We start from the raw sequence: 27,276 nt of genomic DNA, 5'->3' as shown, positions 1-27,276 counted from the left end.
CCGGCGGGGACAATGGAGGGAACCCGGACGGGCGCCGCCGTGTTTGCGGTCGCGATGGAAACGCGGCCATTTCGTTGTGTGGCAGCGCGGACATTTCCTCCTGCTTGAAATGAACCCCGAATTATGTCTCTATCTTCCCGAATAAAGACCTTTATATCCATCCTTTCCCGCACCCCCAACTCCACTATCACGATTGCTCTCCCGTCTTCTCCTGGCCCGGGCGGTGTTAGTACAGTCAATGCGCCGCCATTACCAGACTGCGGCCCTCGCCTCTCCTCGGCGGGTAGCGCACACTAAGCGAGGTTCAGGCTTCCGTCGCGGCCCAGGTTGAGGCACCCCGGGGCGACGACAATGTACCACCGACACCAAGCTGTGGACACGCCGGGACCCCGAGGTCGCTGGCCGCCGTGGCTTGGAGCTGCCAGGCTGCTGAAGGCGAACGCGGCCTTCGTCTCCCTCGCCGCGCTCTGTTGGCTCACCGGGGCCGAGGAGGCCTTGTCCCTGAGTGCCGGCTCTGTCCTCGGCCGGCGCCAAGGTAAGCGTCCCGGTCTCGGCCGCCTGCAGAGTTGGAGGCGAAAGATTTATTAACAGGCCGAGTTCAGTGCTGCAGGACAACGAAAGAGGCCGCAGCCTTCAATTAAAATGTGTTTTTCACCCTAAACATAAAGACCGCGTGTACTAAATATTTTTTTTTAATTGCAAAAGTAGTTTAACGAATGTGACTTGTTTGAAGGATTCTCCTATCTAGAAATACCGTAACACCTGAAATCGTGCGTAGGCCCATTAATTGATTTAAAGCCTTTAAAAATATATATTTTAAGCTACAATATTTAAGGTATATTAGTTTGTTTTTAAGACCCTTAAAGATGCTTGGAGCAGCAATATGTGGACTTGTACAACGTCAACTGAAATTCCACTATCCCAACGATTTTGTTCCTTGTCTTTCAAAGAGCAGCATCCCAAAACTTTAGGATGACCTAGAGAAGCTTGCGCACGCTTTTTATGGTTACATTAAATTACAGTTTTGTTAAGTTGAGCATGATTATGCTCAAAACCTACTGCAGACCGCCAATTCCAAGTATACTGAGTAATTACTACATTGAGGAAGTGTTTATTTTTGGATAATACTGCCCATCTATATATGTTCATTTGGATAAAAGAGATTTCATGGAAAAGAAAAGTGGAGGTATTTTCCAAAGATCGGTGGTAAACATTTTTTCCTTAACCAGATCCAACATACCTTTGCTTACACACTGCACCGTGACATCATGAGGATGTGGACTGTTCTATCAATTATACTTCTTTCATTACATGGACAACTGCAGCAAACAATTTAGACACAACACGGTCAACATTTAGAAACAAATATAATATGCTTTATCGAAGTTAAAATAACAAATGCAAGAAATATTTGTTAAATCATGCAGTATCAATAGAGAGAGAAAGTTAACATTTATGGTCAATGTTCTGATGGAAGATCATTGACTGGAAACGTTAACTGTTTTTTTCTTATCAAAGATGCTGCCTAAATTCTGAATATTTCCAGTGTTTTTTTCTGTCATTTCAAATTTACAGCCTCTGCAGATTTTCGCTTATCAATGCCTCTGAGATGTATTGATTGAGGATTTGACCCAGAAGAACAACTTCCTGCTTTATTCATGCAATGGTACCTTTTGTATCAATTTTGCCTCTACAGGGCTCGCGGTACAATACCTTGCTTCTTCAGGTTTCTAGTTTGACGATGAAGAGATCAATCACTTTAATAGTGCTTCTGGTCATCTCTCAATATTTTCTCTTGATTTTCTAATTGATTTTCGATCATGTTCAGCGAGGTGTTTTATTTTAGAAAACACCTCACACAAAAAGCCAGATAGATATGGATAGGCTCCTTAATTATCATACAAAAAACACTAAATCCTCACTCGCTGCACAATTCCCTGTGCCTCTCAGAAATGTTATTAGGCAGCAGTGAGATTTAGAAAGAATTATGATAAGTAACCATAGGGATTTTGAATTGGTTGAAAGATACAGCAAGGAAACAGGCCATCAGCCCATCGGTTCAACACCAATCATTGATCACCTGCTCACACTAGATCCAATGTTATCCCATTTTCACATCTTCTCCCAACATGGTGTAATTTACAGCAGCCACAGACTGCACATCTTCGGGATGTGGAAGGAAACCAACGCGGTCACCGGGATAACTTTTAATCTCTACATAGCCAGCACCCGAGGTCAGGATCAAACCAGGGTCTTTGGAGCCTTGGAACAGCAGCTCTACCACTGCGTCACCCTAAAGAAGAAGAGCAGAGGAGAGATTGTGAGAGAGAGAGAGAGAGAGAGAGAGAAGGAATTCCAAAACTGATGCCCGTTGGAGTTGGATGTAGGAAAACTAAAGACGCCAGGAAGTCAGACTTGGAGGAGCATGGTTTCTGGAGGAGGTTGACACAAGCTGAAACTATGAAGAAGGGGAGAAATGCATATCACTTTGTTCCAACAGATTGATAAAGTATATCCATTTCTAGAGTGGAAATATTAAAGTGGGCTTTGCCAGACCATGACCCAAAAAGTCTCCATGAGTTTGAAGGAAAAGTAAATTATATAGTCATCATTCATGTCACTTGGTTTAGAGGTTTGGAAGGGAGTTTGAATCTTCACTCTTGTAAGCAGGAACCCTAGCACAGTCCATGAGCCAGGATTGGGAAAGGTGACCACCTGGATCATTATTTAAAAAAAAAGATTTTAAATATAGGGCAGGAGCTAGCAAGATGATGAATTTAATGAAAGGAATTATACTAATAAATGATAAGATGACCAATAATTTGTGTCAAAGATGATTTGAAGGTTGGTGCAGTCGGTTGTTTAGGGAGAAAGTTATAGATTCTAATATTTACTTCCATAAAGGAAAAGATTCTCTTCAACAGACTTGTTTACCAAGTGCATGCAACAAATGGTTGTCTGTTGGGAGTATTTACATTTTTTGTATCATTACTGTTGGAACAATAGTCAACTTTTTACAGCGGTTATTTTTAAGCAACTGGTTGCCTGGGCAACGATTGTGAAGCTTTGATTTCAACCATTGACAATTGTGATGACTCCATGATTTGAAAATACAGAGATTTAAGAGCAACTTTTGCTTCAATGAAGCCCATTTTTTGTCTTAACACCCTGGATCTATAGTCATCTTATCACCAACTAAAATGCTGTTAGCGTATAAAATGGTGGGAAAATATTCCATTTACCAAAAAAAAATCAAACTGTTCAGGTGGGTCAGGTAACATCTGTGAAAGGAAATGAATATTCAATGTTTTCGACCGAGACTCTTCCTCTAGACTGAGAACAATCCAGCGGAAGGGTCACAACCCAAAATGTTGACTGTCCATTCCCTCCATAGAAGCTGCCTCACCTGCGACTGTCCATTTCCTCCATAGAAGTTGCCTCACCTGCTGAGTTCCTCCAGCAGTTTGTTTTTGTTCCAGATTTCAGTTTCTGGGGTCTTTTGTGCCGCTGTTCTATGTAGCATAGGCAGCCAGACATGGTTGTGTAGCAGACATTTACCTATCCTTGCTATGATGCTGAATTATCCATACCATAAGAGAAATGAATAACACATGAGTGAGATAACTAGGAAGTCAAGAGACACAACTGCTATCACACAGAGGCTTCAGTAGTTTCACAATCTTGAGTATAGTTTACTTGCATATGGGGCAAAAGCTGCCAAATGGTATCAAAGTTTCATGTGAGGATAAAAAGGCAGGCCAACAAGAATGAGGGCATTAAGTAGCTCAATAACGATGAAAACACGTAAAAATACAACAAACAAGACAACCCCATTTTCTAAAAGGTCTCTGCCCGAAAGGTCACACCTTCCTTCTATCCAGAGATAGTCCCACTGAGTTACTCCAGCATTTTGTGTCTAATGCCATTTTCTTGCTTGCGTCATGAAAATGAAGGCAAGTTTTTTTTTGGCCTCATTACGGATTGATCTTTAGCTATTCACAATTGTTTAAAATGTCTGCATTTTAATTTTAGTGAGCTGTATGCCATCTTGGTTTCCTGATCTGCTGTAGACTAGGTACAAACAATCATTTTTCAGAATTTTCTTCAAAATGCATCTTCGCCTAAAAATATCGGAAACAAAAAAAGCCTGTTTAACAGTTAGAGATGTAAGCTAACAGTTAACAGAGATGTTAGTTAGTTAACAGTTAGTTACGTGATCAATCTTCAGGAATATACAGTATATATTGTGTCCAAAGTATCCAATCCTACTTATTGCAATAGGATATTGACAAGATACAGCTATATTAATTTTATTCAGAGAATTGTGGAAAATTACAACACAGAAGCCATTCACACCACTGTGCCTGAGACAGTTGGAAAAGAGCTGTACAAACCAGGAGGCAGCTCGAATGTCGGCGAAACATCACTCCCTGACGAGCTCAATGCGTTTTACGCATGCTTTGATAGGGAGAATACTGATGTGCCTTTCCGATCCCCCATTCGGTGTGATGGCATTTCAGTCTCAGTCACAGAAGCCGACGTCAGGAAATCCTTCAGAGGGTTGAACCCCCGAAAAGCACCTGGACCTGATGGTATACCCAATCGTGTTCTAAAAACCTGTGCGGACCAACTGGCTGGAGTTTTTACGGACATTTTCAACCTCTCACTTCTGAGGTTTGAGGTCCCCACCTGCTTTAAAAGGGCATCAATTATACCAGTGCCCAAGAAGAGTAAGGTGACGTGCCTCAATGACTATCGACCAGTGGCACTAACGCCGGTGGTGATGAAGTGCTTTGAGAGGTTGATCATGGAGCAAATCAACTCCTACCTCGACAAAAACCTGGACCTACTGTAGTTCGCTTACCGCCACAACAGATCAACGGTGGATGCGATCTCGCTGGCCCTCCACTCCGCTCTGGACCACTTGGACAACAAAAACTCGTATGTCAGGCTGTTATTCATCGACTACAGCTCGGCATTTAACACAATCATCCCCTCCAAACTGGTTACCAGACTCGCAGAACTGGGTCTCTGCGCATCCCTCTGCAATTGGATCCTCAACTTCCTCATTCACAGACCACAGTCTGTGTGGAAATGTGTCAGCCTCGATAACAATCAGCACGGGAGCACCAACAATCAGCACGGGAGCACCTCAAGGCTGCGTGCTCAGCCCCCTGCTGTACTCACTCTATACTCATGACTGCGTAGCCAGTCACAGTGCGAACTCCATCATCAAGTTCGCTGACCACACCACTGTTGTGGGACGTATCACTGAAGGGGATGAGTCAGAGTATAGAAGAGAGATCGAGCAACTGTCCATGTGGTGCCAGTGCAATAACCTGGCCCTCAACACCAGCAAAACCAAGGAACTGATTGTGGACTGGAAGGAGTAGGAGGGGGACCCACAGCCCCATTTATATCAACGGTTGAAAGAGTCAAGAGCTTCAAATTCCTGGTCGTGCACATCTCTGAAGATCTTTCCTGGTCCGAGAACACTAATGCAATTATCAAGAAAGCTCATCAGCGCCTCTACTTCCTGAGAAGATTACGGAGAGTCGGTTTGTCAAGGAAGACTCTCTCTAACTTCTACAGGTGCACAGTAGAGAGCATGCTGACCAGTTGCATTGTGATTTGGTTCGGCAATTTGAGCGCCCTGGGGAGGAAAAGACTACAAAAATTAGTAAACACTGCCCAGTCCATCATCGGCTCTGACCTTCCTTCCATCCAGGGGATTTATCGCTGTGGCTGCCTCAAAAAGGCTGGCAGTATCATCAAAGACCCACACCATCCTGGCCACACACTCATCTCCCTGCTACCTTCAGGTAGAAGGTACAGGAGCCTGAAGACTGCAACGACCAGGTTCAGGAATAGCTACTTCCCCACAGCCATCAGGCTATTAAACCTGGCTCGGACAAAACTCTGATTATTAATAACCCATTTTCTGTTATTTGCATTTTATCAGTTTATTTATTCATGTGTGTATATATTTATATTATGGTATATGGACACACTTATCTGTTTTGTAGTAAATGCCTACTATGAACTGTGTGCTGAAGCAAAGCAAGAATTTCATTGTCCTATACCGGGACACATGACAATAAACTCACTTGAACTTGAATCACTCCATCCTGCACCAGACCTATGTCACTGCAGGTCATGGCTCTAAAGAAAAAGTACCTTTTAAATGTGATAATGGTTTATGGTCTCCATCACCTTTAAAAGTACCTTTTAAATGTGATAATGGTTTATGGTCTCCATCACCTTTCATGCTGGGAATCCCAGACAACTATAATTTGCTGGATGTAAAAATAACGTTATTTTCCTACGCCTTCCATCAAATACTTTAAATTTATGCCTCCTGGTTTTTGATCTCTCTGTCAGGGAAAGTGACCCTTCCCATTTAATTAATTTAGACTTTTCCTAATTTTATCTTGAAGTAACATTTCCTGTATGCTTCAGTTATTCAATCTTTTCTTATCTACAACAGTTATGGCAACGCCATCAAACTTTCTTTAGACTTTAGAGATACAGTGTGGAAACGGGCCATTCAGCTGGCCAGCGATCACACTAGCACTAGCACTATCCTACACACTAGGGACAATTTACAATTTTACTGAACAAATTAGCCAACAAATCCCTATGTCTTTGGAATGTGGGCGATAACCGGAGCACCCGGAGGAAATCTATGCAGTCACAAGGAGAACGTACAAACTCCATACAGACAGCACCTGTGGGGAGGATCGAATCCAGGTCTCTGGCGCTGTAGGTCATGAGTGATAGGAGTAGAAGGAGGCCATTCGGCCCATCAAGTCTACTCTGCCATTCAATCATGGCTGATTATCTCTCCCTCCTAATCCCATTCTCCTTCCTTCTCCCCATAACCTCTGACACCTGTACTAATCAAGAATCTATCTATCTCAGGCTTAAAAATATCCACTCACTTGGCCTCCACAAAAAATTCCACAGATTCACCACTCTCTGTCTCCTCATCTCCTTACGAAAAGAACGTCCTTTAATTATGAGGCTATGTAGTGTAGCTGCTTGCTGCTGCTGGCGCAGACTATGGCGGCCACGGTGTACTGCTCCTTGCTTTTTTGTATGTGTTTGTTAGTTTGTGTCGTCTGAAAACCCTACAAAGATTACTTTCACGAGAGAGGTACTCATAAACATTGGACATAGGGTACCTCCAAACATCGTTCCGGATTTCTCTCACTCGCTGGATTATTTGGACATACTCGTCGGCGGGGCTGTGGCTGCGTTCAAGGTCTTGAGACGTAGGAGGACCCGTGGGAAGCGCTCTGGAGCACTCACCCGAAATCGGCGACGAGGATCGGTAGTGGGGAAAATGCTGGAATTGATTATTAAAGCTGTTACAGCAGCGCATTTGGAAAACAGTGACAGGATCGATCAAAGTCAGCAAGAGGGAATCATGCTTGACATCTTCTGGAATTTTTTGAGGATGTAACTATAATGGATAAGGGAGAGCCAGTGGATGTGATGTACCTGGACTTTCAAAAAGCCTGTGACAAAGTCCCACACAAGAGATTGGTGTGTGCAAAATCCCACACAAGAGATTGGTGTATTAGAGCACATGGTATTAGGGGTAGGGTATTGACATGGATAGAGAACTAGTTGGCAGACAGGAAGCAAAGAGTAGGAATTAACTGGTCGTTTTCAGAATGGGGTAGGCCATTCGGCCCTTCGAGCCTGCACCGCCATTCAATATGATCATGGCTGATCATCCAACTCAGTATCCCGTACCTGCCTTCTCTCCATACTCCCTGATCCCCTTAGCTACAAGGGCCACATCTAACTCCTTCTTAAATATAGCCAATGAACTGGCCTCAACTACCCTCTGTGGCAGAGAGTTCCAGAGATTCACCACTCTCTGTGTGAAAAAAGTTCTTCTCATCTCGGTTTTAAAGGATTTTCCCCTTATCCTTAAGCTGTGACCCCTCACAGTATAATGTGGATAAACGTGAGGTTATCCACTTTGAAGACAAGAACAGGAAGGCAGATTATTATCTGAATGATGTCAGATTAGGAAATGGGGAGGTGCAACGAGAGCTGGGTGTGCTTGTACATCAGTCACTGAACGAAAGCATGCAGGTACAGCAGGCATTGAAGAAAGCTAATGGTATGTTGGCCTTCATTGCGAGAGGATTTGAATTTATGAGCAAGGAGGTCCTACTGCAGTTGTACAGGGCCCTGGTGAGACCCACACCTGGAGTATTGCGTGCGATTTTGGTCTCCTAATTCGAGGAAGGATTTTATTGCTATTGAGGGAGTGCAGCTTAGGTTCACCATGTTAATTCCCGGGATGGCAGGACTGACATGATGAAAGAATGGGTTTGTATGACAGGCCATGACAACCCATAACAACCCATAACTGGGCTTGTATTCACTGGAATTTAGAAGGATGAGAAGGGATCTTATAGAAAGATATAATCTTAAAGGATTGGACAGGGTAGATGCAGGAAACATTTTCCCGATGTTGGGAGAGTCCAGAAACAGGGGTCACAGTTTAAGAATAAGGGGAAGGCCATTTATGACTGAGCTGAGGAAAAACTTCTTCACCCAGAGAGTTGTGAATCTGTGGAATTCTCTGCCACAGAGGTAGTGGAGCCCAATTCACTGGATGTTTTCAAAGAGTTAGATTTAGCTCTTAGAGCTAAAGGAATCAAGGGATATGGGGGAAAAAGCAGGAACCGGGTACTGATTTTACAATGATCAGCCATGATCATATTGAATGGTGGTGCTGGCTCGAAGGGCCAAATGGCCTACTCCTGCATCTATTTTTCTATGTTTCTACTACCGATTCCACTTCCTTCAAGTCGCATTACACCTCCGATTTCTGGATTCTCTCCCCATATAGAAAATAGTCTACACCTTTATTCCTGCTACCAAAATGCATGATTCCACACTTTGCTACACTATATTCCATCTGCCCACTGTCCCAACCTGCCCATGTTCTTCTGCAGAGTCCCAGCTTTACCACTGTGACACCCCATTCTTCCCATTAACTGTATGCAATATTCCAAATGTAGTCTAACGAATGTTTGCACAGTTCTAATAACCACCCGGTTCTAAAATCCTCTGCATCACCTAATAAAGGAAAATACCCTATAACCTTTTTAAACCACCAGTCACTTGCCCTGTTACCTTTACCCATATATGTACATCTGCTCTAAATATAGTTGTTCTGCCTGTTCTGTTTTCTTTATTCTCCTTACATAAATCTAGTCTGCTGGGCATGTCGCACCATTAACAACTCATTACACAGGTCTAGTTGTTTAATGTACTGATAAGTATCCCGTTAAGCCATTTCAATTCATCCTATCTTGGTTCTACATTAGCTCCTACTGAATACCTGCTTGCATCGCTGAAGAAAGGTCCCGATCTGAAACGTCACCTATCCATGTTCTCCAGAGAGGCTACCTGGCCTGCTGAGTTACTCCAGCACTTTGTGTCCTGCTTGCATCTCTTTCTTTCCAAATTCCAAAGAGGAGTTGCAGACCTGAAACATTGATTGTTTCTCTTTCCATGGATACTACCTGAGTTGCTGTGATATTCCAGCATTTTCCAATTTTTTTTCTGATTTACAGCATCTGCAGCTTTTATGATTATTCTTGGAATAAATTGTGTTAGGTAAAGCATGCTAACACAAAAAAAAGATTAATTGGGTTCATCTATGGAGCAGTCAGATTCTTCAAGGAGTGACAATGAGGATCCAAAGGACTGAATCTACTAATGTTTTTCTGAATAATATATTAAAAGTAAGATCCATTTGTTAGTGGTGGTTATATGGTTACACTTGTTACAAGGTTATATGTTATTAGAGTAATACTCCCAGAAGTAGGGAATAAATAGGTACTGTGGCAAATATACCCATTAAATTAAATATATATATATATATTTTTTTTTGGTGGGGAAATTTCATGAACTAATGTCTTCATTGAATTTTCAAAATTTAGAAATGAATGAACTAGTTTAATGTATCTATTTAAAGAACCTATGGCTCTTACTAATGATTAATGATATTGGGATATTATTATTAGGTAAAACTAGTGCAGTTCGTCATTACAGGAGCAGAATTAGGCCATTCGGCCTATCACGTCTACTACACCATTCAATCATGGCTGATCTATCTTTCCTTCTCGATCCCATTCTCCTGCCTTCTCCCAATAACCCCTGACCCCTGTACTAATCAAGAATCTATCAGTTTCTGCCTTAAAAATATCCATTGATTTGGCCTCGACAGCCTTCTGTTTATATGGGAAAGGAGAAGCAAAGCCCATTTTACGTTAAAATAGATCATTACAATGCACTGTTGAATTTTCAAAAAAGTAAGGTAGCTTTTATATTGAAAGTTAATAAAAATCTCAGGAAAGTCAGCAAATTGCTTTCAGAACAAAATAATAAAGAAAAAATAAAATGTGCATCAGAGAATATAGTGCAATTCTAATAAATGTGAAGTGACTACGAACCTCTTCTTAAAAGGAATCAGTCTTTGAACTTGGCTGACTTGGACCAGATGGAAGTTGGGATGGTACACTTGGTTTGTCAGAATTTCTGATTACCAACCAACAATTTTTACTGAATGCTGAGTGGAGGGGCGAAATAAGTGGGTTCGTTTCTGGATTGAGCCTGCCTTTTTGCCTCCTGTTGGGAATGCAGGTCATCATTTTCAGAAAAGAGTTATTCCGGAAATTAAAGTTGAGTAAGGGATTCAGGATTTCTGAATTGCTACAGTAATAGATTGCTGATTGAGTATTTAAGGAAAAAAATCTGCTTTTTACTTTCAAAATGTGATTTTAGTGCCCAGGTTTGGTTTTGTGTAAGTCTTCTGGAGCGGATATTCTCCTCCTTGAGCATGATGTTGTCAGGAAACTACTTGTTTATGAAGCTTCAAGCAAATTGATCCTGCCTTTATCTAAATGTCTAGATGTTTCATCGGAAAAAGACCTTGTGAGTTGCCATGTGGTATTGGGATGCCTGATCAATCTTTTTCATCAATTGACTTGGGAACATAAAGACCTTCCCTGTCTTGTGCTGTGAATGAGTTTAGGATAGATTTGACATTGAATCTATTTATGACTTTCATTGAATTAGGCCATTAAGCAGTATTTCAAATGGTTTGAGCCATTAAGGGAGCTGAAAAAAATAGGAGCACTGCAAATGTCAGATTTTGTGAGGTTGTTAAGAAACATTATGGTAGCATATCGGTAGCAGTGTCATAGAATTTCTTTAACACAGTCATAAGTTATGAACAAACCAGCAATTTAGCAGCAAAACAAGATATAACGTGGTGTTATTACAGAAATATTTTTGGAAGATCTGCTACCATCGAAATAGATTGCCTCATGAGAGGAAATGAACTAATTTTGATTCTGTTTTATTCCTACAGTGTACCGTTTATTGAGCTACTGCATCTGTCATGATAATATATTGACTTTGCTTGTCAACATTGCCTTGTTGGTTGTCCTGAGCAGCCGGCTGGAAGAACAGTTGGGTACCATTCGATACTTTTATCTCGCCATTATTTTTGCCACCCTCTCTGCACTTCTTTATCTGCTTCTGGGCAAACTATTACGACTTGAAGAAACACCAGTGTGTGGTTTCACAACTGTTCAGTTTGCCATGGTGACATTAAAGTGCTATAGCTCTGAAATGAAACGGACCTTCGGGGTAACAAGAATCAATGCAGCAGCAGTACCTTGGATATTACTCCCAGTTGCCTACATTGTTATACCAAGTTCATCAGTATATCTCCATATATGTGGAGTAATTGTCGGCCTGCTCTGTATCCTTTCTGATAGTGGGAGAATTTAGTTCACCATTCAATTTTTGCATTTATATAGTGTCTTCTCTGCCACTTCAAAGAAATCCCAAAGTGCTTTACAGCTAATTTTAAAATGCAGTCGTTGTAGTGAAGGAAATCTAGCAACCAATTTGTAAATAGCAGATTCTTTCAATTTTTCTTAGTGTGAAGTGAGCAATCAGTATTGGCCTTGATGCCAAGGATAAACCATCTACTCCATTTCCAGGGAAGTAATTACATTCTTCAGATGGGTCAAATAAGAACTTGGTTGAAAATATCATGTGAAAGATGGTACCATCATCAGAAACGGCACCAGAGCTTTGCTCAAGATTTTTGTACACAAATCCTAGGAGTTTGACTTGAAGCTTCACCCTTCTGATTCGGAGTCACAGCTAACGGCAAATGTCTATCTAAAGGGTTCCAGGCTCAAATCTTAGTCAAGTGCTTTTAAAATATTTCAAATCAGAAATGTAAGCATCTGGTTCTATTAAAGTACAGATTTATCTCCAATTACTAAATGCAGATAAAGCATCACAACATATCCATTGATATGCAAGATATTTGATTTACATAAATTTGTTAAAATGTTTTTCCCACTCCTGAGAGTGCTGTGATGGCGCATATTTGGGACGTACTTTTCCAATACTTTGAATGTCATCAGTAATAGGCATTGAGGTACAACTAAAATTAGCTAGGACTAAAATGCTGCAATATGGAACTTTAATGGCAATAACAGGAAGTGGAATTAATTTGTAAGAAGGAACTGCAGATGCTGGTTTGAACCGAAGATAAGACACAAAAAGCTGGAGTAACTCAGCGGGACAGGCAGCATCTCTGGAGAAGGAATGGGTGACGTTACGGGTCGAGACCCTTCTTCAGGTAGAAACATCATCCATTCTCTCCAGTGGAATTAATTTGCATGATATGACTTGGTTACAAAATCCAGCCTAATAAGACCTAACCACAGTCACTGGGTTATGATCGCATGATTATGGACACCTCTACATACAATCAGACTCCCATAATATTATTAAATATGGAATATGTACATAGACCTCTCTCACACTCTCTCACACTCTCTCTCTCACTCTCTCTCTCACTCTCCCTCTCACTCTCTCTCTCTCTCTCTCTCTCTCTCTCTCTCTCTCACTCTCTCTCTCTCTCTCTCTCACTCTCTCTCTCTCTCTCTCTCACTCTCTCTCACTCTCTCTCACACTCTCACTCTCTCACTCACACACAACCTCCTTTTAATAATTGTCCTTTCTTATCAATCTTATGAGCTTTTGATGCTCAGCATTATAATATTGTAGAAATATGGTCCCCATGGTGAATGATTATTGTGTATTTTCCGACTTAACGGACAAGCTCAACATACGGTTGTCAGCAGGACTCGCTCGATACACAGGGTTGGGTTTGATTTGATTTGGCTTTTTCAGAAATATCCTGGAGATTTAATTTCACACCTGTCCTGACCTCTGGCATGGAACTGTGAGCTGTATTAAAAGATCAGCATTGGGCAACAGATAGAAATATGGCTTCAAGAGTTGGCTAGAATCCTTTTATCAGATCTTTTGGACTGGAACATGTGGTGCCATGAACCATTTTGCTACATCCCCAGCAATTGATATAGATACAATGCCAAGTATATCTCAGGAACTTTAGGTCTCACCTCTGTTGGCTGCAATCTTCTCAATGGTGATGAAGTATTAAATTGAATGGAAGATTACAACCTTCACGTGGTCCGCCCTGTTTCGACTAATGTAATCAACTCGACGTGCACAAACTGAAGATCTAATAGAACAAGTTGTCCAACAACTTTAGGCTGTGCACGCCACACGAAAGAAGAAGAAGAAGAAGAACTATTAAATCAAGAGGTTATTCCCTGTGCCATGCTTTTATAAGTTAACCTGTGGTTTGATGCAAATATTGTTTTGTATAGGTTCCAGTAATTTAAAGGGAAAACATTTTGTGTTTCATTCAATACACAAAATGTTAATGTGATATTACTGATTTAGTGTGTCAATTTAATACATTGCCAACTTTGTTTTAAAAGCATATAAATAAAATTCAGTGGGTTTTGGAAATCTAAAAGAAAAAAGGACAATTCTCTAAATGCTCAGCAGGTGGAGAAGTATCTGTGTTTTTTCCGTGTGAGAGAAAGAGGACAGTGAAAGTTCATCGATCTGAATGTTCATTCTGCTTGGGTTGCTGAGCATTTTTGACAGTTTCTATATTTGGGGAATGTTTTCAGTTGCATTGTCTTCCATCATATGTGTGATTTCAAGTGACATGTAGAAGAATTCCGATTAATCCTTTAGGAAAAACAATTACACTCAGCAGGTCAAGCAACATCAGTTTTGAAGAAAGGTCTTCAATTTAATTTAGAGATACAGCATGGAAACAGCCCCTTTCGGCCCACCGAATCCATACTGACCATTGATCTTTTAATTCGACGTTAGTCCACTTTCTTGTCCACTCCCTGCTCTTTAGGCTCAATTTTACAAAGGCCAATTAACCAATAAAGCCACAGGGTACTGATTTTAGATGATCAGCCATGATCATATTGAATGGCGGTGCTAGCTCGAAGGGCCGAATGGCCTATTCTGCACCTATTTTTCTATGTTTCTAGGTCTTCAATTTGAGACATTAATTCTGTTTCTCTTTCTACAGATAATGCCTGACCTGCTGAGTACCTGCAGCATGTTCTGTTTTTACTTTAGATTTCCACCATCTGCAGTTTTGATTTTGATTTCCAAGGTAGCCAATTATTTTCTAACTGACTACTTTTCTTGGGTAAAATTTCCTTTAAATTTGTCCATTGATTAATGAATGTTTATTTTTGCTGTTACACTCCATCATATCAGAACAATATTAATGCAAATACGAGATGTAAATTTGGATATTAAGAGCCTGTTGCACCTACACATCATCTAGTGCTTTGAATGACCTTAACAATTTTTATTCAGATAGTTATAGGTTTTTGTTCTGGTTGGAGTTGCCAGACTTTGCAATAGAACATGTGGAAAGACTGGCTGCCTGTTGGTATCTGCACCATAATGCCTGGATACCATTTATCTTCTCTCCAGTACAATATCACCTCCCTGTTCAAAGTAATACTGAGAGGTGAGTAGAACTCTTCAATTATTTAAGATGTAAGGTCTGTTTACAATGTGCAGTAAAAATGTTGCAATAGTCATTTTTATGTGCATTTCATTCTGATCTTATATTATGGTTACCCTTTTGTTGGACAGTCTTTGGGTTGGAGTGTGCTCGATCTAGCCGCTTGCTATTCCTGTTGATCATGATCTACCCCCAGCCGCAGATTATGTAGTTCACCGCCCTCAAAATCTCCCTCCCACAGCTACCTGGAGAATCGAAGCCGGTTGTGAGCATTGACTGATGTCCCTGAGGACCTGAATGACGTGATGGCTTTCTGACAGCTAACAGAAGCCCTTTAACAATGTTTAAAAAATAACTCTGACGATCAGATATTTAAAAGCTGCTAAAATAGATTTTAATCATTTAAAGTAAAACGTAGAAACAAAAATAATAAATTAAAAATGCTAGAAAGGTGCTAGAAATAAATTAAAAATATTAAGTAAACTAAAAAGTACATTTTACATTAAGGAGCACTACAAACATCTTTTCAATTAAGGTTAGCAATCTCGGGGATCACTCCATGTGGAGTCAGGGATAAAGCAGGAGTGGTGTATCTAATGTGCATCTTGTCCCTCAGCTCAGGATATTTCCCTCCTATCGCTGGACACAGTGCCAAACTCACAATGGAGTGCTGACCATTAGCTCATTTCTAACTATGATGTTGCAGAGTTCTAGCGCAGAACCCAGGAAAATAATAGACTGCAAACTTGCCGAGTTTCTCTACAGAACTATCATCTGAAAACACTACCTGTAAATACTTATTATCCTTTTACTGCAAATATTAAGTGAAATATTAAGATTCACTTACATTAGTTTGATAATGTAAATGATAAATCTGAATGCTATTTTTCATGCTTTTCAAACAAGCTTTATTACGGCTCTTCTCAGATTTCTCTGCTCGCCTCTGTGGGAGATATTCCATTTTCGAAGGACAAGCTTAGTTTGGTACAGTTTTGTTCCTACATCAAATTTACTTTTAACTTACCTGTAAGTCTTCACATCATGGTGCAGTGTGGTTCTGTTGGTGCCCTCTGTTAACACATCATGTTAATCTTGATCGTGAGTATGAGGTGCAGTTCAGTTCCAATCTTGTCCTCACCTCTGATACATTAGACTACCAGAAGAATCCCAATGTAGTGTTCCAACCAGGCAAAAGTTAACTGAGTGTTAGTCAATCGGGCTTCATTATTTTTCAGACATATGGCCAAATTTAGAAGTCCAATTTGAGCTTGAAGTTAGGGGACATTCCAACTCACCTTCTCCTCCACTGCTGGACCTACCATTGAGAATAGCTGTAGAATACTTACATACTGACAGGCATGGCTGGATGCGCTCCAGATCTATCCCAGGGATGGCTGTTGAGTACATGGTCACCTTGTTGTGTATCCAAGCCTGTGAGGAAATGTAAATGCAGGTAAGTGTTTGACATATTTTATTTTATTTCAATATAATTTTTGATCTACTTGGTAATATTGTACTTTTTATTTTATAATTATATTTATTCTCTTAGAAATTTTAAATTAAAAAACGTTATTTAAATCTGTTTGGATATTTTTTGGTTAGCTAATTCTCTGATTTGATTGGAATGTATGCAAAAACAAACCTTTTTGTGGTATCTACAGTGGCGATCCCACTCTGCCTCAATGGATACTTTTTTAGGTATGGACGGTCAGTCTGGTCTGCCCTTTATATCTCGAAAACATCTGAATTGTGAGCTTGCACTGCGGTTTGGGCAGCGAGCGGCAGATCATGTCCTCTGTTGCTAAAGTCACCTAGCTTATGCACTGGGTGTCAGAACAGTTGTTAGATGTACACATGAAACCATTGGTGGAACCTCTGCATGGTTATTTTTGGAAATGCAAAATTTGCACGGCTTGTGCATTAGCAACTTGTTATGATATTTTCTTGGATTATAGTCAGATCAATGGATCTTGATAAGAAACTGTTATTGTACAATTTTACTGTGGAGCAAAGTAACACCAATGCATTGTTCAGTTACTGTACATGCTGCAACTTGTTTATAGTTTCCATTGTTCATTCCTTACAATGATACTACAACATTGCTGATCCCAAAGCTAAACTCATTGTAAAGGGTATAACCACGAGACAATGACACTACAGAATGTTGCTAGCTAGTCTGCTTTCAGAATGAAATGCATTTAATAACACATCGATGTGTAAGCTGCACCCTTGGTAAAAGGCTGAAAATGTAAATATTCTGTCTGCTAAATTTTAACACAGGATACAAATCTAATTGTATCAGGAAAGATTGTTTCCTTATTCAAGTTCAGGGTTAGTGAACAGGTTTTTGATGACAGTGACATTCGGTATCAATTGCCATTGACTCTATCAGAACAGCGTAGACTGCTAAAGCGATAAATGGATGGATCAGATTTGTCATATTTTGGAGGGGCCATACATTGTTAATCTCATATAATCAGCTGGGTGGCGGTGTTTAAACTGTGCTAACCAGAGGCAAGTAGACAACATTCCAATTGTGGTGATGAAATTGCTTCTTCGAGCTGGTTTAACACCACAATTGGAATGTTGTCTCCTCACCTTTGAAGTATCCTCTTGGGGTGAGCCCAAATGTCGTATGTGATGGCAGGAACCTCAGGAAGAAGCTAATGTGCACCATTTGCTCAACACTTGAGGCCGAAGACTCAGGAGCAGCTTTTTCCCCTCTGTTATCAGGCTTTGGAATGGCCCTTCCATTAGTTAGTGCATTGTTCAATTCATTTCTAACCCATTGTAGTCATTTGACTTTGTCCATGGAGCTGTGCTGAGAACTATATTTTGTTCTCTGTATCTTCCCCTTTCCTTATTGTACTTGAGTAAATATTCAATATTTACAAATATTCTATATATAAATAACTTGATTGTATTTATGAATATTATTATCTGATTGGATGACATGCAAAATGAAGCTTTTCACTGTACTTCGATATGCATGATAATAATAAACCTAAAACGATAGTTATAAATACCTCAGCATAGACCTGGCCATTCAATGCTTGTTTTAAGCCCTCCTTAAGGACAGGGATATCCTTGGAACACTCTCATCTAGTTAGCTGATTAATTGTCCAGCATTAATCATAGCTTGCTGTGCCAGTACTAATCTTGGAACTGACCCTTTGGTCGTCCAGTTGCTTAACATGTATATAGTCCTGTATTGCTCATCAAGTTGGAAACTTATTTTACACTGTTGGCCTTCTACATTGCTCAGTCCCTTAGCTTGATATAAATTAGATTAAGGGTATGCGGAGCCATGATGGTACAGATTGCGGTGCAGTACAATACATGCCTGACACACTTTGTTGGTATTGAAAACGCTCCTGTGAGTCAAAAGTCATCCGCACCACACTGGCCACACTCTCATTATGCTTCTACCATTGGGAAAGAGATACAGGAGCCTGAAAACCGTGATCAAGATCACAATCTCTGCCAAGATCAGCTTTTTCCAAACAACCATCTCCTCTTGAACACCACACACTAACCTCAACAATGAACTACAATGGTCTGTGATTTTGGTTGCACTATGAACTTTGGCGGTGCAGGCTTGAAGGGCCGAATGGCCTACTCCTGCACCTATTTTCTATGTTTCTATGAATGATATCATGCCACTAATCAGCCCAAACCTGAATGTTTTCCAAGCTTTGTTTAATGCAAGACAAACTGAGGAGTTGCAAATAGAACAAGGCCTTAAGCAAATATCTATCAATGATAATGTGGGGAATTTAAGTGATAAAATAGCTGAAGATGGTTGAGTCTTCGGCCTGCCCCAGAGAACTCCTCTGGCATAACTATAATTTCCCTTCGAACTAGATGTTTCTCCGTCCAGTAGAAAGTCTTCATTAGGTTCCTTTTGATTTTAGTTTAGTGGGATTTCAATTAAATATTACTTTTATGTCATCTTACCTCTGGAAGTTCCTTTTGGAATCGGGCTCCAAAGTCAGTACGCCGAGTGGTTTGGGTGTAATTCATGATCTGTTCTGAATCTAAAGATTGAAGATGATGCTTTGGAACCTGATAGTTGGTGGCTCTGTTAGGATAGTTGGTGTCTCAGTGTTAGGATAGGATTTTGTCACTGCTACTCTTATTGTTGCAGAGATACATTTGAGACCGGCAGATTGGTGAGGTGAAAGTCCAGTAGGCTTAAGATTAGTATTGGTTCACTAACTACTTGTTTTGGGCCAGTCTTTTGTGGTTCTCTGTTGACATTTGCAAATTCCTTATTGTTGCCAACTTTTGTGCCAAATTCACACTTTGAAAATATATCCCATTTACTCAATCCCAACTCATTAATATGTATCTAAAAGTGCCGTGTTCTTAATATTAGACCCTGAGGTTCATGACTACACTTTATAGTCATCAAGAAGTTGTTCCCCCAAAAAACCCATTTTGTCTCTCAGCCAATTTCCTACCCACAGTATATTATCCCCTTAAATACATGAGCTACATTTTACCAAGGAATGTTAAATTATAATTATAATGTTTTATAATTATTGTCAATGCATATGCATTGAGTATTATGTGATATACTCTACCATTAATCATTTTTATTTGTTTAAGTTTGAATAATGTGAATCAATTATCTCAGAACTGGTTCTGTATTAATCATGACATAATGTCTGTTTTGGTTCTATTGTGAGTAACTTCAAAAAGCTAGTATTATGCTCTATGGTACTTTCATATTTGCAGGTATCCTGTGACTGAGGCCACCCAAACCCACACATCCTCTCAAGTAAATTTTACAGCAACGAGTGATCATTTTAAAAAGGAAAACAAAAGCTGCAACATTGAAATAGATTCTCAGTGGATTGAAATCTCTAACCAGATACTGCCTCCTTCACAACCTCACACAGGATCAATGGGAGCCAGTAACTTCCAAGCAGAATCTCATAATCCATGTAGTTCCGCATGTTCTGACCTGCTGGATCCTAGCCATTGTTTCTCTGAATATTATCGCATGAATCCAGATGATATTTCTGCTGCAGCTGCTTATGGCCTGCTTACAGATGAGGATCTTTTACGTGCTAGTATTGCTGCCTCCTGGAAAGAAGCTAGAATGGATCAGAACAGTAAACTGGAAGTACCCAAGTCTTCAGTGTCTTCCCTGCGGTGAGTTCCAGGCATTGAAAGAAAGGCAACAATATATTTTGAGATAGCTACTTGTTGAATTTAATAACAGTTATTATTTCAGGCAGAGTTAGCAATCCATCAGAGTCCTATAGCCCCAAATCAGGCTCTTCGGTCCAATTCGTCCATGTGCCTGGCTCAAATCCCTCTGTAGCTTTCCTGTCCATGTACCTGTTCAAATGCATTTTAAATGTTGTATTTGCACCTATCTTAACGACTTAATCTGACAGCTCGTTCCATATACTCACTGCCATCTGAATAAGCTGTACTTCAGGTTCCTATTAATTCTTAGGTACACAAAATTGCTGGAGAAACTCAGCGGGTGCAGCAGCATCTATGGAGCGAAGGAAATGGGCGACGTTTCGGGCGTTGTCTACTCCTATTAATTCTTGCTCCTCTCACCTTAAACCTATGCCTTTGAGTTATTGATTTCCCGACCCTGGGAAAAGACTGCATTCACCCTATATATTCCCCTCATGGTTTAATACAACTCTATAAGATCATCCCTCAGCATCCTGCGCTCCAAGGAATAACATCCTAACTGAATGACTCCATGACTCAGGCTATCAAGTCCTGGCAACATCATTATATCTTCCCTGCTAAATGGTAGTTTATGTGGTCAAGCCCTGGAATCGCATGTTCACAGAAACATTTCTAAGGACAAAACTGGTTAAAATTGCATTCAAAAAGATCAACTGATGACGGGCCTGCCACCTGAAATGTTAATTATGTTTCACTCCTGACAGATGTGGCCTGACCAGCTGAGTATTTCCACAATTTTCTTTTTTTAAAAGTTTTCCAGTATCTTTTTTTTTTGATTTACGAGTTGACCCTGAATCTGTTTATTTTCAGGCTTTACATGTTTATTGACCAGAAACTGTACAAGCTAGGACTTTGTTTTGTTTATATGCTAGGATGCCCACAAATATTAAGGTATTGCGAAAAACATTTTCCACGCAGAGAGTGGTGAATCTCTGGAATTCTCTGCCACAGAACGTAGTTGAGGCCAGTTCATTGGCTATATTTAAGAGGGAGTTAGATGTGGCCCTTGTGGCTAAAGGTATCAGGGGGTATGGAGAGAAGGCAGGTACAGGATACTGAGTTGGATGATCAGCCATGATCATACTGAATGGCAGTGCAGGCTCGAAGGGCCGAATGGCCTACTCCTGCACCTATTTTCTATGTTTTTATGTTTCTATTAGCTATCTAAATTAAACCAGCAAATACAGCAATAAACACAATCTATTCGGTTCATGGGCAAACAGCAATATTCAGATATCTGATTTGAGTGGAGGAAGGAGTGCACTCCAAGGACTCATTGGATATAAAACATCTGTTGGATGGACAGCACATTTACTCAATTCTTTTCTGTAGCCATTATATGAATGAATGTTTTATTTAGACCCAAATATAATTAGAAATTGAGGTTATTTTGAAGTTTACAATTAACTGGTATTTCTCAAATTGAAAAAAATACTTGATGCAAACCAAATTATTGTGTGTTTTCTGATATTCAGAGATATTTAAAAACTGTGAAGATTGATGCAAAATAAATAGAAATAATTTTAATTTTCATTTACATTTTTTTTTAAAGAAAGATAATCTAGAAAAAAATATAATTTTAAGAGCATAACTTTCCATACTGTTGTCCACTAAATCTATGCATAACAATTCTCATGAAAATTAAGGGGAGTTGGGTGATGGTGTCCATGATCCTATAGGAGATCTCTAGTTTCGGCTGGGAATCTCAGTAAGAGTTGCATCCACAAGTACTAGCAGTAGGTTGAATAGATTGTTTTTGTTGCTGTATTTGCTGGTTTCATTCAGATAGCCAACACTGTTATTTTAATATTTGTGGGTATCCTAGTTTAGAAAAAACGAAGTGCTGGCTTACAGGGATTCAGACGGCCCAACCTGCCAGTAAATCCCATGTTATACAGACCTTTGCAACTTATTTCAGATCCAGCAGATACGATTAACCAAATTTGTCGAGATCCAGCTCTTTATTTTGATGACATACAGGGCATAATCCTGCATGTAAAATACTGCTCTGTTAACCTTTGCTTTCACTGTGCCTCTCTCAGACTGCAGCAACTGCAGCAGATGGGTTTTTCTACGGAGAAGGCTGTTTTAGCTCTTGCCGCTTCAGGAAAGATGGAGGGTGCCATCAACCTCCTGGTGGAAGACCAAGTTGGAGAGGACGCCATCGTGACAACGAAGGGTAAAGTGATATCCAATTAAATATCAGTGATACTGCTACATGACAAAATATCTCCTGATTCCTGAAAAGAGATTTAAACATAGCCATTTAATGCTTCTTTTGTATTGGTTACTGTAAAATACTTTTTGTGCAGACTTGCATATAAATAACATAAACTTAAATAATCATGCCAAGTAGCAGTCTTTTTTTGAATAACATATGATTCACACTCCAAGCTCTCCGAGTTGACTGTGCTTGAACACCTCTGTCAGTGGATCACCAACTTCCTGACAGACAGGAAGCAGCATTTGAAGCTGGGAAAGCATATCTCGGACTCGCTGACCCTTAGCATAAGAGCACCGCAAGACTTCTTTACTCTCTCTTAGGGTTGCCAACTGTCCCATATTAGCTGGGACATCCCGTATATTGGGCTAAATTGGTTTGACCCATATGGGATCGCCTTTGTCCCTTATTTGACTGCTACTAGCAGGTGCTCCTCAACTTACGATGGGGTTACGTTCCGAGAATATTGAAAATATCGTGTCGAAAATGCATTTAATGCACCTAACCTACCATCAACTGAGTGTTCAGGGTTGGACTGTCAGGCGCTTGTGGGTTTTCATTCTCCAGGGTTAGTTCTCTCCCCCCCCCCATCTCCTCTTCAGTCCTCTGCCTCTGGGAATGTTTTAGCTCTCGCCGCTGTTGGGTCGGAACGCGTACCAATTCCCTGAGCAACGACACCCCTTAAATCTCCCGAGTGCCAGCCCCCGCAGGAGCGAACACATGGTGAATGCAGGTAGCACTCTGAAATTTTATCAACTGGCTCATCAGATTTGTTGCCATTCGATGTCCATCTCGCCTCCTGCAAAATTCCTCACGTCCCTCCCTCGTAGCTTCCTCCCACGGAAAGGCTAACACGGTTCTCTTATCTCCCTGCAAAATCTCGACGTACGCCAGCCCTTCTTCTTCTCTCTCTCTCTCTCTCTCAGCTGACTCAATTAACCTTACATCAAGATAAATAGGAGAGAAAGTGCACAGGCTAGCGTTAGATACAAACAAGCCAGCTCAGGCGAGCGAGTGCATCTGTTCAACAGAGCCGGCGTAAATCTAAATATACCACAGGAAAGCAATTTTAATTAAACAGTAAAGCATTACCGCTTAAATTATCAACGCAGCCTAACGCTGCCATGAGGCAAGGCAAGTGAAATACGGTTTCTACTGAATGTGTATCGCTTTTGCACCATCGTAAAGTCGAAGCATCATAAGTCGAGGAGCATCTGTACTCTGTAATCACCAGAGGGCACGCTTACAGACAGATCCTAGATCTGATACAACAGTGCGTACGTGTTGTATGTGCTGTTGGCTTCACGCACGAGTGATTGACCTGTCATCCAATCACAGGCCCCCTTATGCACATCAGTTGTATGCTATATTTTGCCAGTTCCTGCCAAAACAAAACGTTTCAGTAACATCTGGTGTTCAGTTGGTTTGGCATGTGCAAATATGGATAAACCTGCAAAAAAGAAAAGACTGCAGCTATAACAAGCAATGGGAAGCAAAAAAGACGTGGGTTAAGCCCGTCAGCAGTGACTCGACGAAGGCCTTCTGTACTTTATGCCGTTGGGAATTTGTCCCTTATTTTGACCTTTTTGTCCCCTATTTGGGAGTGAGTTGGCAACCCTACTCTCTCTACACCAACGACTGCACCTCCACAATACTGCACAGTCAAGCTTCTCAAGTTTGCGGACGACAAAACCCTGATTGGACTGATCCAGGATGGGGAGGAATCTGCCTACAGACAGGAAGTGACACAGCTGGCCTCCTGGTGCCATTGCAACAACCTGGAGCTCAATGCTCTTAAGACAGTGGAATTGATTGTAGACTTTAGGAGAGCTCCCCCTCCCCTCCCCCCACTCACCATCAACAACACCACAGTCACATTTATGGAGTCATTTAAGTTCCTTGGAATCATCATCTCCAGGGACCTTAAATGGGAGGCCACCATCGACTCCACAGTCAAAAAATGCCCAACAGAGGATGTACTTCCTGCGGCAGCTGAGAAAACACAACCTGCTACAGGTAATGATGGTCCAGTTTTATACTGCCATCATAAAGTCTGTCCTCGCCTTCTCCATCATGGTCTGGTTTGGCTCAGCCACCAAGCATGACATCCGGAGGCTGCAGCGCATCGTTCGATCAGCCGAGAAGGTTGTTGGCTGCAACCCCCCCACAAATCAACCTTCCCCCCCCCCCTCTCATCCTGGCCACAAACTCTTTGAAGCACTTCCCTCTGGAAGACGACTCCGGATTGTCAAAGCTGCCATGGTCAGACATAAAAACAGCTTTTTTTTCCATGAGCAGTAGCTCTAGTCTCCTCTACAACTAAAAGTCTGTAGCCTCCTTTTACTCAAGTATTTTATTTCATTCTTCACATGTTTAAATTACAATGTTTTATTCTTAATTGTTTACTGTATATTGTGTTGTTACTTGCGGGCAAAGCACCAAGGCTTATTTCTTGTATGTATACATACTTGGCTAATAAAGTGTATTCAGTTCTATTCAATTCAATTATCTGAACACATTACTGAAAATATGTATAAAAAAAGGTCTGAAGAAAGGTCTCGACCCGAAACGTCACCCATTCCTTCTCTCCAGAGATGCTGCCTGTCCTGCTGAGTTACTCCAGCATTTTGTGTCTACTGTGAATGTAGATATGGTTTTGCTAATTTAAAATTGGTTTCCAGTATTTATGAATCAGATTTAAAATATTTTGCAGGGAGCTGAATGATGTATACATGGTTAATTTAATACAAAATCTATACTTGAAAACATCTCTACAATATTTTGGCATGAAATTTGTATTTCTTTGTCATTTTACAGTGAATTAGTTTGTCCTGAACACTACAATATTTGTTCATATAAAATGTGTCCCAAAAGACATGAAGCAAAAAACTGGACAAGTTAGGTGAAAAAGAACCTTCATCTTAAATAAAAATAACACCATTAGGTATCATTTTAAATAATTCTCAAATGTCACTTCTGCTTCTATGTACCATTTCAATGCAAAAATCATAGGTATCACTAAATAAATTAACAAACAGCATTAAACATTGTCGCCTGTAACAATAATTATTTACATTTACAGATATGAAGTAGTGAATAGCCAAGTTCAGTCCAAGGTAGACAAAATTTTCCAGCATCTGCAGTTCCTTCTTAAACATTCAGTCCAAGGGCTGCTCTTAGCCCTTTGTTGAGTGCCTGATTTTTCTGGAATAAAATTTGGTTTTGAGTTTGCATATGTTTGAGTACATTTGAAGTTCTTGGAAATACATCATCAAGCCTAAAGATACTAAACAAACTGATTCAAAATCTGTAGTAGAGTTTATGTTGGTGGTGGATTGCAGACACCCTGAAAGCTAGTGAGCTTCTACGTTGGAAAGGATTAGGATTTTCAAGTTCATTTTAAAACCACGCAGCTTACCTGCATATGGAGTTAAGCTTCCAGCTGCTCTCCTCAACTGATTAAGTCACTCATTGGTTTGATGTTATCTGGAGCAGGATTGAAGAATTACAGTTCCCACTCACAGATCTATTCCGTCACATCTCCTCTCACAGGCCTGGACATGTGGCTGTGATCACAGTTACTTTCATGAAAGCAAGGCTAGTTTATGTGTCAGAATATAGAGTCATAGAGAGATGTGGCATGGAATCAGGCCATTCGCCCCAACGGATCTAGGCTGCCCATCAATCACTGATTTGCATTCATCCTTTTGGCCAGTCTTATATTAATCCCATTCGAACTCACTGTTCTTTGGGATGGAAGGAAGCTGGAGGAAAGCCTTGTGATCGTATAGAGAGCATGCAAACTCCACACATATCACCCAAGGTCTGGATTGAAATGTGTTTGGCCATATGAGTCAGTGGCTTATACTAGCAATGTCACTGTTTTGCCCAGAAAGCCCATAGCTTTCCACAAAAGGTTGTCGTCTTACAGTACCAATAGACATTAAAAAAAATCCTTGCTTCCATCTGGCTAAAACATTGGGATTCCAAAAGTACCTCTTCATGGAAAAAAAAAATGTTGGGTTATAAAAGCTCTCAGAAATGTATAATATATATAAAGTAATCATACAGTTGAGGTGAACTCCATTCTAACTTCTTGTTTTGTAAGAAATGCCACTTAAGAATTTGAACCTAATTTCAGAGATTTGGCACTGACAACTGAGTGAGCTTCATCACAACTGTGTTAGAAAGTGAAGAGTAGGAACCACACTTGAGATAATGGTGCTCTCTGTTTGTGGATTACTAACTGGCACAGGTCTCATCCCAGACATTCCAACAAGCAGTGAATGGAATGGTGGCTTTGAAGATAGAATTTTAGTTCAAAGGGAAATTTATGTCTGATTAAGCTTAGTGAAGGATTCATGGCACTCATAGGTTCATAAGTGATAGGAGCAAAATTAGGCTATTTGGCCCATCAAGTCTACTCCGCCATTCAATCATGCCTGATCTATCTTTCCCTCTTAACCCCTTCTCCGGTCTTCTCCTCATTCTCCTGCCTTCTCCCCATAACCTCTGACACCCATGTTAATCAAGAACCTATCTATCTCTGTCTTAAAAATATCGATGGGCTTGGCCTCAGTGACATGACATTGTTTTGATGTCATTCCACCTGCAGGGTCCAATCTTCAGACAAGATTGGACAAGGCAATGCGTTACTTCCCCAGTTTCTCTTTGCTTGAAAGTGTTTCAAGAATCTTGTCAATGAGTCCTGAATTTAGATCTGCTTTGGGCAGAATACAGTGAACAGGTGCATTTGAGAGACTAACAGGTGCAGGGGCAAGCGATAAGTGGTTAATATGTGACTGTGTTATACAAAGGACTGATAATATTCATCATTAATAAAATACATCAAAGAATGCTAAATGGAAAAAATGAAACTTAAAAAACAGGTAAA

General features: G+C 40.5%; 1 protein-coding gene across 1 annotated transcript; it reads left to right on the top strand.

Moving 5' to 3' along the window:
- The first annotated feature begins 9 nt into the window (after window positions 1-9).
- On the top strand, window positions 10-22,965 carry rhbdd3 (rhomboid domain containing 3). The gene is made up of 5 exons (XM_055655857.1): window positions 10-535; window positions 11,408-11,803; window positions 14,788-14,944; window positions 19,682-20,101; window positions 22,204-22,965. Exons 1-5 carry the CDS (start codon window positions 352-354, stop codon window positions 22,358-22,360), a joined length of 1,314 nt encoding a protein of 437 aa, XP_055511832.1. The 5' UTR covers window positions 10-351; the 3' UTR covers window positions 22,361-22,965.
- Window positions 22,966-27,276: the final 4,311 nt, after the last annotated feature.

This window comes from Leucoraja erinacea, chromosome 25 (assembly GCF_028641065.1).
Source record: "Leucoraja erinacea ecotype New England chromosome 25, Leri_hhj_1, whole genome shotgun sequence".
In the NCBI taxonomy this organism is placed as follows: domain Eukaryota; kingdom Metazoa; phylum Chordata; class Chondrichthyes; order Rajiformes; family Rajidae; genus Leucoraja; species Leucoraja erinaceus.
The sequence above is the reverse complement of the archived record's forward strand: the minus strand, read 5'-3'. Positions and strand labels throughout refer to the sequence as shown.

Coding starts and splice junctions, on each gene's coding strand:
- rhbdd3 (XM_055655857.1), top strand. CDS start 352: ATGTACCACCGACACCAAGCTGTGGACACGCCGGGACCCCGAGGTCGC. Junction 14,945..19,681: donor GTTCAAAGTAATACTGAGAG/GTGAGTAGAACT, acceptor TCATATTTGCAG/GTATCCTGTGACTGAGGCCA. Junction 20,102..22,203: donor TCTTCAGTGTCTTCCCTGCG/GTGAGTTCCAGG, acceptor TGCCTCTCTCAG/ACTGCAGCAACTGCAGCAGA.